General features: G+C 46.4%; 1 protein-coding gene across 1 annotated transcript; it reads right to left on the reverse strand.

Annotated features, from left to right (window-relative positions):
* Positions 1–241: 241 nt before the first annotated feature.
* On the reverse strand, positions 242–9917 carry BRI3 (brain protein I3). The gene is made up of 3 exons (XM_036392745.2): positions 9664–9917; positions 8031–8145; positions 242–630 (listed from the first exon to the last, which is right to left on the reverse strand). The coding sequence occupies exons 1-3, from the start codon at positions 9830–9832 to the stop codon at positions 498–500; spliced, it is 417 nt and encodes a 138-aa protein (XP_036248638.1). The 5' UTR covers positions 9833–9917; the 3' UTR covers positions 242–497.
* Between the last annotated feature and the right edge of the window lie 300 nt (positions 9918–10217).

Below are 10217 nucleotides of genomic sequence, written 5' to 3' on the forward strand. Positions count from 1 at the left end.
CTGATTGTGTGTTAATACTTGTGCCTGCAGTGGGGGAGAGGAGCTGTTGCCATAGAGGTAGCACTCCCAGCACTTAAAACACTTCCCTCAAATACCTGATGCCCTAAACATGTACAGTCTCAAACATCATTTATCATCATCATAAGGATTCTGGCAAATACCCTTCCTTGTAGCTAGGATTACTACTCTGCTTTCAGACTACACCAAACATGTCAGTAACATTTAATAATCCAGCCACAAGTTGAGGATTGCAAAAGGAAAAGCAGTTTTATTTAGTTTTCAACAGGTGCCACTAAACATGGAAAACAAGTCAGGTTTTCATGTTTTGCAATGCACATGCTCATAAAAGATTAAGTTTAAATTACATGCAAGAGACTAAATTCCTTCACACTTTACAAAACAGGTCTGAAGCAAATAAAATGATTGTACATGACATTTACATTAGAAAGAGTATGCTAACAGTTGTAGCTTCAGTAAGCACGTCCACATTCAGCCCCTCAGCCAAAAGCTGCCCCACAGTTGGGGCATCTTCTCTGCCTCAGTGCAAGGCAGAACAGAATCCCAATTGGAAAGAATACAATGGCACACAAAACACCAAGACAGGTGAAGGTGTCCTCCAACACGCCAACCCTGCAAAAAGGGAAAACAGACTCAGTCAAAGGACACTCAACAAGTTTGGCCCCAAGTCACCACTCAGTGCTTTGGCAGTCACGAGAAACTACACCATTTTATAGAGCAAAATCAACTACAAGGTTTGGGGTTTGTTCCTGGTTTTTACTTCTCAAAACTGATCTCTCTTTACAACTGCAGAGGAACTAATTATTGATGTCACGTGGCTCCAGCTGACTCCCAACTCCATGACCACACAGAAATTTGGTTTCAGCACAGTCCTAAGACAGCAGAAATTTACCTTTTTTTCAATCCCTGACTCCTTTCTGAAGTGCTGTATCTGAGCATCCCCCAAAATGAAAACAGACAGTAAACCAGAGAATTCAGACTTTAGAAATTTGTGCAGTTACATAGTCAAGATTTGGAGTTTAGCAAAGCACTGGAACAAGTTGTATCCTCCTGGTACAGTGCAAGTGAAGGCAAACAGAGCTGAGTGACCCTGGAGTGCAGGCTGTGAGCAGGGTGCCAAGCCCAACACGCTGCTGCTCCCTGGGAGCAGTCAGGGCCAAGCTCTTGGGCGGGTAAATAGAGCGAAGGAAGGAAGGCGCAGGCTCCAGAGACCATTTCCTTACAGCAACTGCCTGAACCACTGCAAGCTGATTAAACCTGGGAACATTCCCCTTCCCCTCAGCCACCACCAGAAGCCAAAGGCTTTTCCAAGTGTTCTTGATATTCTGCTGCTTACACAAGTTCATGTTCCCCTTAAGCTTTCCCTCACTTTAATGCACTTGATTTCTGTTTGCAGAGATAAAAGTTAACTCTGTATCTGATATAAAATAAAGGAACTGCCAGGTTACCACTGATCCCAGCAGTAGCTTTATCATTTCATGTCCTCAGATAACATCCTTTTAAGGCAACTAAAAAACACAGACCAAGTTCATATCACCACATAGATTTGAGTCTGAGCACACAAGAGTCCCACAGCTCAGAGCTGTGCAGCCTGTGCTGGACATTGTGGCTATTCCCACAAACTCAGCATAACAGGAGCCATGGGGAGAGAACCAGGAGACTTTCCTGAAGTGCTGTGGAGCCCTGGGGAGAGAACAGCAGCACCTGCACTACTGAAACTCTACAAAACGTGGTCCAGCTCTGGCAAAAAGGGTCAGAGCTGAATTCCTGAGGACTGTCTTGAAGCAGAACACTTCTGCAGAGCTCATCCCTCACTGTTCTAATCTCTCTGGGCACACAGATACTCAATTCACTATTTAAGTAATCTTGAATTGCTGTGGCAAAACAAAGTGCCTGCCCTGAGAGCTGGGGCTCAGGGAAGTGCCATCTCCTGGAACACTCTGCTACTGGAGCTGGAATGCAAAGAAACTCAGGACTGTTGGAACACACCAGTAACAGATACAGGGCAAAAAGGACACAGCCAGAACCATCAGGTCTGGGTGAAGCAACTGAATTTGGCAATTTGCACTCGGGAAATGCTGACCAGCCTCAGACCAAACAGAAACCAGCAGCACAAGCTCAGGAGGTGAGGCCTCTGCTTCTCCCCAGGTTAACCCAGTAACACACTGGATGTATGGAGAGGGTCAGACACACTCTTGAGGTTTCTAAGTAATTCAGTTTTCACACTGCAGATCCACCCAAGACAGGCAAAGCCCTTTTCCAGGCAAGCATTTCAATGACATCACAAATAGCATTATTTGGAAAATGCACACAGCACATTGCAGCTGTTGTATTTCCTGCTCTGCTGTTCCACTAATGCCTTCTTTTCCTTTCACACACGCTGAGCAGTTCCCTCCTGCAGGCACCCAACTCCTGCTTCATTGCTGTTTTGAAATCCTCTCCTTGTCTCTTAATAACTCCATATTCAGTTCTTGCCCTGAAACCTACATTTGTGACAAGTAAGCCAGTGTGCTCAGTTAAGAGTATAAGCAGTCTATTGATGTGACCTTAGAGAGTAAAGCCACTAATCAAACACAAAGGGATCAATGGGGCACTGCTGGTCAGCCCTGCAGTGATGAGCACAGCCCAACCCCTTCCAACCAGGCCCCTCTTCATCAGCCTGCAGGGCCCAAGTCCACTGGCCAGCACATGTCCTTGACACTTGCAATAGAATTTCTTTTAAACTCCCTTGCCCCTTAACAGAGTTACTCAGAAGTGTTTTGTGGTAGTGCAAACTACAACTAAAAATTAAAAAACTGACATTCATATTCAACACCAGATCCAGGCAAAAGGCCCAGAGAAGGACAAAGCAAGGCCCAGGGAGCACTGCTGGGTCAGCACTGGAGAAGAACAGGGACAGCCCAGGCCAGGAGCAGAGCAAGGCAGCTCCAGGGACACCCAGCAGAGCTTTGCCTGCATGACCCCACACCACACCTGATGTTTCAGAGCTCCTGTCATGTCTAACAGTGTGATTACAGCATTAGCCACACAAACACTTCTTGGCTTCTGCTGATTTATGTCAGCACCTAATTTTAGATGAACACTTACCCAACCACTGCTTAGCCAGTTACTAAATTTAAAAAGAAAAAAAAAACCAACTTTTTATAAGGGAAATTATGGATATTTTTTGCCTGTATATCTTGCCTGAGATGTGGAGTAATTAGAGACTCCATATTCAAACTGTGGATTCACTAACATAACCAAACATAAATTTTCTTCTACAGCGTAAACCACATAAAAGCTGATTATAACTGCACCACTCCCACTCTAAAAATAAAGTGGAAAGGTTTATTTATACTGCAAGCAGCATCTTGCATTTAAGCTATGACTGCAGCTGCCAACTCCATACAGTAAGGTCAATTATGCCCACTGACAAGTACTTGAAACCAAATTGTTTTTCAGATAACCCCCTTTTTCAAAGTAACTCTCAAATTAAGATCTTAAGTCAAATGCTCAGGATGAGAGGGCTGATAACGAGATCTGTGAACACAGCATTGGTCTGACTTAACACGTGCATTTTTAGACTTATCACTACATCACAGTATTTAAATGTGGGCTTATCAGCATTTTTTAGACCTTACAAATACATTCAAAGGGTCACCCCAGGTAATCAGAGACAGGCTGATTGTAGCACAAGCTCTGCAAAACGTGAAAAGAAACTGCACTTGAGAAAACTGCTACCTATCCTCCACAAAGATCACTGGCCAAGCACCTGGAATTCTCAAATCATATCCCATTTTCTGCCACAGAGGTTGGTTGAGTTTCAAAGTTTAGATTTGAATGGGAACACCAGACCAGGGACAAGCATGGACTATAGCAGCTACACACTAAATCTAAAGAATATTTACATAAACTTTAAATAATAAACAACTATTGAAAGCCTGTATCCTGAGCAGCCTTTTATCAAAGCACACACATAATTTGTGACTGAAATAATGGAAAAGCAGAAGGCTGAAATTTGGAAGAAGTTGATCACCTAAGTGCAATTTTTCTGGACTCTATTTCCTCAGGAGATGTGTGTAAGTGACAAAAACAAAATTTCAACTGAAACCTGAGAACTTTTAACTTTGTCAAGTCAAAAAAAACCCCAATAAATAAAAAAAAAAAACAAAACATCACAACAACAAAACAACACCTGTGGCAGGGAGAATGCTGTAAGACATCTCAGAATAAATCCAGTTTTAATTAAACTTGTCTCATCTTCCAGTTCAGGAAGAAGCTCCAGTGTTGGCATAATCTGAGACCCACTCCACTGCTGATCCAGCAGATGCATTGAAGCTGTCAGAAGTGAAAGCTGCAGCAGTGGGAGCTCCTTTCCTTTGCTCTTTCTCCCAAGCAACTGAATACAGCTGAACAGAAAAAATAAAAATAAAAACCCAACAGGGCCCCCCCACAGGCTCTCCCTCAGATTTCGAGGGAATTGGCTTTTGCAGTCATCAGATCAAGAAAATGTTTTTACAGTTTTAAAAGGAACTTTCTTCTGTTAAATAACAGGAAAGCAAACATTCCTCAGCAGTTAGTTATTGCCAACAACAAAAGACACAGAAAAAGAAAATGAAAGTGGCCACAAGTAAAGCAGCCAGGCTGCATTCTCCAAGCTAAAAAGATAATTCCACAGCAGGATACCTAAAGTCAATGCCTGTAATGACTCAACACGTACTCAGGAACATGAAATAGTTTAAAAGCAGGACTTGGCCAAACCTTAAATGTCAACAAGAAGCCATGAAGCTGACAAGATTGTGCAACTCAGTTTAATTCTCTGTACATCAGGGCTGGGGACACACACTGAGAAAACAGGACTCCAACCACCAAAGTCATTCTGAGAGTGCAAGGAGGATGGAACACATTAAAACTGGGGTCTGTAACTAGAAAGCAACACTGCCCAGTGATGAAGGAGCTCAACGTCAGCAATAGCTCTGAGCAAGAGACAGGAGAGACATCCCTCGGATGGGAGCAGTGCCTCAGAGGGAGAAGGGCAGGAATGCAATTACCAGCCACCACAGGCATATTACCAACTTCAGAGAGGCTACTGCTGGAGACACTTTGTACTTTTTATGACTAAATACCATAAAAAAAAAGCCTAAAGATGGACTGTACTCAAGCCAGCTTATTAACTGCAAGATCACTCATGACTGCAGTAAAATAGACACCAATTCAAATAAGAAACCAGTACTGCATATTTCTCCTCAAGACCATATATTTTAAGTTGGAAATGGTTTTGATTTCAATCAGCACCACAAATACATGCCATAGGGCAACAGACTGCTTTGTATTCCTGATGGCAGAAATCCTCCTGATGGCCTTTAGGCTCCTCCATCAGTTACATCATCCCCCACACGAGGCTCTTCCTGGTGATCTAAAGCACATGGAGTTCTCTAGCAATCATGCACCATCAAATCAGAAAGTAACAGGACAACTGACCTGGTGTTATCATCTTACTGCAGGGGTTCCATACTGTTGTCTCCTTATCACAAAAGTTCCAGACCTTCTCGGTGTTTCTCGTGGGCAGCTCCTCAGAGCACTGACTCTTTCTTCTTCCCAAAGCAGCCACTGACTCCAATTCCTTCTCAACCTCCCACTCCACTCTTTTATAGCATCTTCTTCTCATTGGTCTCAGCTGTGGCCTGGTAAAGTCAGGCCTGCTCCTGATCTTTGATAATTGGCCCAGCTACAACTCCTTAGGGGTAAGATTACTTTATACACTATCTTTATTTTCTTATATTCTATCCCCCTACAACCTGGCAGTTTACTAACAAAGTTTTTTATGTACCATTAATAGCTTTTAATATTTCTCAATGCCCCTTCAACATCTTTTCTGTTCAGGGCAGTATTCAGAGTGTGGCTGCACACTGCATTCATCACAAAATAGGTTTCCAGGACATGGAAGTAAACTAGAACTATGTTTAAGGTCTTGAGAAGTCAAAGAGGATTGAGATTTTTCTCAATCAGGACAATTAGGAACTAACATTGTAATAGGGCAAAGGAGACTGACACACCATTACTAGGTACATTTATTCATCCTTGGGATTCCCTGATCCAGAATATTTCACAATTCTCCTCACAATTTATTTTTTTTTCCAAAGCCTAAAACAGAAACTGAGGATCCAAGAGTAAACTAGGATTTTGTGGAGAGTATTTTGCTTTAGGAATGAGTCCACAATGGGTACTTCCAGCTGGGCATACCTGATGACTTGAGACAGCTACTCAAGTGAGATCAGTTAAAAACAACTAATAACAGACTGCTCATTTTCCAAAATTCAGCCAAAGTTATATATTATACGTGCAAATGACTTTTTAAAAAGTCTTTCCTAGAGCATCCCAGAAGCCTCAAGCCTGTCTGAGTTCAGCAAGTGTTTGGACAACGCCCTCAGGCACATGGTGGGATTCTTGGAGTGTCCTGTGCAGGGCCAGGAGTTGGACTAGATGATCCTGATGAGTCCCTCCCAACTCAGCATATTCTATGAACTTCCAGAAAAAGAAAAAATTATAGCAACAAGAGCCTACCCATTTTAAGTGATTTCCAAGAGCAGTTCCCCAGTGAAATGCTTTGAGCTGTCCTGGGGTCAGGGCCAGAAAAGCTGTGTGTATAAATACACTGCCTGCCTCTCTCCAAGCCATGCACAACATCTGCCCTGTCTTCTGGCTGAGCTACAGCATCAGCATGTTGATGTAATCACTCAGGTGGCAGGATCTACCACATCCTCTGAACAGCTCAGCACTTGCTTTCCCCCACTTTAAAACACACACCTTGTAGATCAATAGCTCTAGCTGGTACAGGTTTTTCAGCCTTAACTAGTGCCATTTCAACAGGCACCTGTTTTTACATAACACCACAGGATGCTTCTTATTTGAATCCACCTTTGAAGGCAGGTATTGACTCTCAGACAAACACCAACTTCACCACCTGGGTTACAGCCTCTGCCATATGACATCCTCTGTCACACTCATCACACACCAAGCTGGAGTCATCAGCTACTCAGGCAGGTTCCCTGCACCTTCTGAAGGGCAAGGAAGGGCTCAGACCTGCAGAGGATCAAGTGCCCCCTTGCAAGACACCCCAAGGGTAACTCCCGTACCCTTTAACAGAGGGGATGAGCCTGCATTTGAGTCACAGCTGGCCAGGCAGAGCAGTGCCTGAACTGCACCAGCAGCAATCCCTCTGCCCTCAGCCATGGCCAATATCCCAGGAAGAGAAGAACTGAGAAGTGAAAGGGACAGCAGCTGACTTACAGCACTAGTGAGCAAACTGAATGCCTCCTTCCTTTTTTATGGCTGTGATCTCCAAGGGGGAAGTTGTCCTCTTGCTGCAACTCCATGTAACAGCTGACCACTTTTTTTGGTTTTCACCACTGCAGCAGACTGACATTTTTGGTCTGGTCTATCAATTTCTCTGCTCTTCTGCAGTTAAAGGACTTTTAGAGACCTTCTAAAGCTTTAAGCCACCAATGTTTTCAGCCAATACTGACAATCACTCTGCCTGTTTTTGCAAAGTTTGGACTGGGAATGGAAACACACACCACAACAGCAGAAGTTCTTCCACAGTACTGCCAGAAAACCAGAAGTGACTGTGATCAAAGATTACAGTTTCACAATAAAATCATACTACTCACCATCACCAGGCATAAACACATCAGAAAGGACTTCCTGTCATGCCTTCCCCCAAGAACTGACCTGTTACATTTGTTACTGAAGTGCCATTTCATTAAAAGTATCACTTACAGACCTTCCTCCATCTTAAAGCACAAATTCATGTTTGAAGTATCTTGCATTATTTATAGCACATGTCATGAGCCCACCAGGACAAGCTAACACTACACAAACCAAAGCATTCCACTCCTAGATCTCAGTGCCTTTTCAGTTAATTGTAATACACACACCAAGAAAAGCTATTGAAAACCAAGGAACCATATGGATACCTCTATCTTAAATAACAAAACCCAAGAGTGATTTTAATTCCTCAAGAGCCATTTTACCTGCAGGCAGGACAGCCACCAACTACTACTACAGAAGTGGTGGTGGCAGGCTGTTGGATGATGGTGTACGTGCTCGAATAGCTTGGCTGTGATGTCGGTGGAGGAACAGCATACCCTAAGATAAGAAAAAACCCTCAATCACCACACAGAAGGCACACAGAACAATGACAATTTACCAGTAGACAAAACAAAAGACAACAAACATGGAAAATAATAAACAGGAATGTAGTCTTGATTAAGCACTTTAAGCTCTATCAAAATCAGAACTGGAACACCTGGCACATCTAATAACAAAGCCACTTCATAAACCCAAGTATCAATTTAACCATCCCAAAAGGACACTGAGCTAATAATTAACCTCAAGATTTTGTTTCAGTGCTGCTGAGCACCCGGGAAAAACTGTTTAAACAATGACCATAGCTTTCCCTTTGGATGTTAGATATCAAGAACGTCCCACTCCAGCAGACAAATGATTTGAAGCAGAATAAATCTTCCTCTAGTTTCAAGCTTTACTTCCATACAGTAAACTTCTAACTAGAAAGTGAGTTAGGAGTGATAGCATGCAACTAGAAAGAGATAGCATAGGAAAAAAACCAACTTTCAGAAAATCCATGTTGTTAGCAAAAGAATGAGTAATTTTAATGGCTGTAGATAGAAGACAGAAGGCTTTAAATGCTTTATTAAAAACTTTAAATTATATTTTTAAAAAGCTTTTGAAATGGACGGTTAGATGCATGCAGTGTAATAAAGGCACAGTTTGCCCAGTTATAATCCATTTTGAGCTTATTTCCCAAGTTCTCAGACTTTCTTCAATCAAGTTACCTATCTGTGAAGTCTGGCAACCTCACTAGTCTAGCTGAAAATAACCACTAATACCTTATTGCAGGAAAACAAGCTTCAAGTTATCAACAGGAAAATCAATCTATAGCCTCAGGGTTCGACTCAAAGACAGGGGTCTGTGTCTGCTGTGTAACTTCTGTAACTTTTGAAGTACTCCTCTTTCCTGAAAGGCCACTTCTTCCTCGGGCAGATGTTAGTATTAATTGTTAGTGAAAGTATTGCATCTACTCACCTGCCTAAGTCTCTCACAGACCACTGAAGTGTATCAGAAAAAACAAACATTAACCAGAGTACAGCGGAGTGCAGGCAAAGAACAAGTTTGGGGTCTGTTTCAGTGCCAAGCACAGCTGTGGCTCTGCCATGATTCCGAAGCAGAAAAGCCGCGCGTGTGAGGAATGCCCGCGATCGCAGCCGGGATTTCGGGGAGAGCACAACACGAACACCTCAGGGGCCCCGAGGGAAGGAGGGCAAAGGGAGAAGGCGCTTCGGAACACCTGGATCCCGGCGCAGCCGCCCCCCTCCGAGCGGGGGAGCCGCGGCAGCCCCAGCGCCTCCCCGTGCCGGGGGAGCCGCAGGCGGGAGCGGCCCCGAGCTCCCCGCTCCCGCCGGCCGGCCCAGCGCGGCTCCCGAGCCCGCGGCCCCGGGGCACCCCCGCCCGGTCCCGAGAGCGGGGGGTTCTCCACAGCCGCCCCCCACCCCACTGAAGGGGCAGCGGGGAGCTCGGGCACCCGCTCCGCGCACCGGGGTCCCCCCCACCCGCAGCTCCCCGAAGTCGGCGCCGCCCGTGACCCACCTGGGGCGGCCGCGGCGCCCGGGTAGGAGTACGGCGGGGGCGGCTGGAAGCCGGGCTGCGGGGCGGGGATGGCTCCGTAGTTGCCGTGCCCGTAGTCGTAGCCCGGCGCGCCCGGCGCGGCGGGGCTGTAGGCGGGGGGCCGCTCCTGCAGCAGCGGTTTGCTGTCCATGCTGGGCCGGCGCTGCCTCGTCCCGCGGGGCCGACCAGGAAGCGGCGCCGGGCCCGGCGCGCGCCGGCCGCCCCGCCCCGCCCGGGGGCGCCGGAGCTCGGGGGCGGCGGCGGCGGCGGCGTGAGGGGCCCGCGGCGGGGGGAGGGGACGGCGGCGGCCCCTCCCCAGCGGCGCGCGCGGAGCGGCGGCCCCGGTGCTGCGCTCGCGGCCGGTCACGAGGCCGCCGCGCCCCACGTGACGCCGCTCCCCGAGCGGCGCGCGGCGGCTCCGGCGGGCGGTGCAGGGAACCTTAAAGGCCTTAAAGGGGCCGCGCCCCGCCGGGACCGGCACCGGCACCGACTGCCCCGCAGCCTCGTGCCCCGGTCCGCGGCGCCGTAAGCAGCAG

This window comes from Molothrus ater, chromosome 16 (assembly GCF_012460135.2).
Source record: "Molothrus ater isolate BHLD 08-10-18 breed brown headed cowbird chromosome 16, BPBGC_Mater_1.1, whole genome shotgun sequence".
Taxonomy (NCBI): domain Eukaryota; kingdom Metazoa; phylum Chordata; class Aves; order Passeriformes; family Icteridae; genus Molothrus; species Molothrus ater.

Coding starts and splice junctions, on each gene's coding strand:
- BRI3 (XM_036392745.2), bottom strand. CDS start 9,832: ATGGACAGCAAACCGCTGCTGCAGGAGCGGCCCCCCGCCTACAGCCCC. Junction 8,146..9,663: donor GGGCGCCGCGGCCGCCCCAG/GTGGGTCACGGG, acceptor TTCTTATCTTAG/GGTATGCTGTTCCTCCACCG. Junction 631..8,030: donor GGTGGCTGTCCTGCCTGCAG/GTAAAATGGCTC, acceptor CCCTTTTTGCAG/GGTTGGCGTGTTGGAGGACA.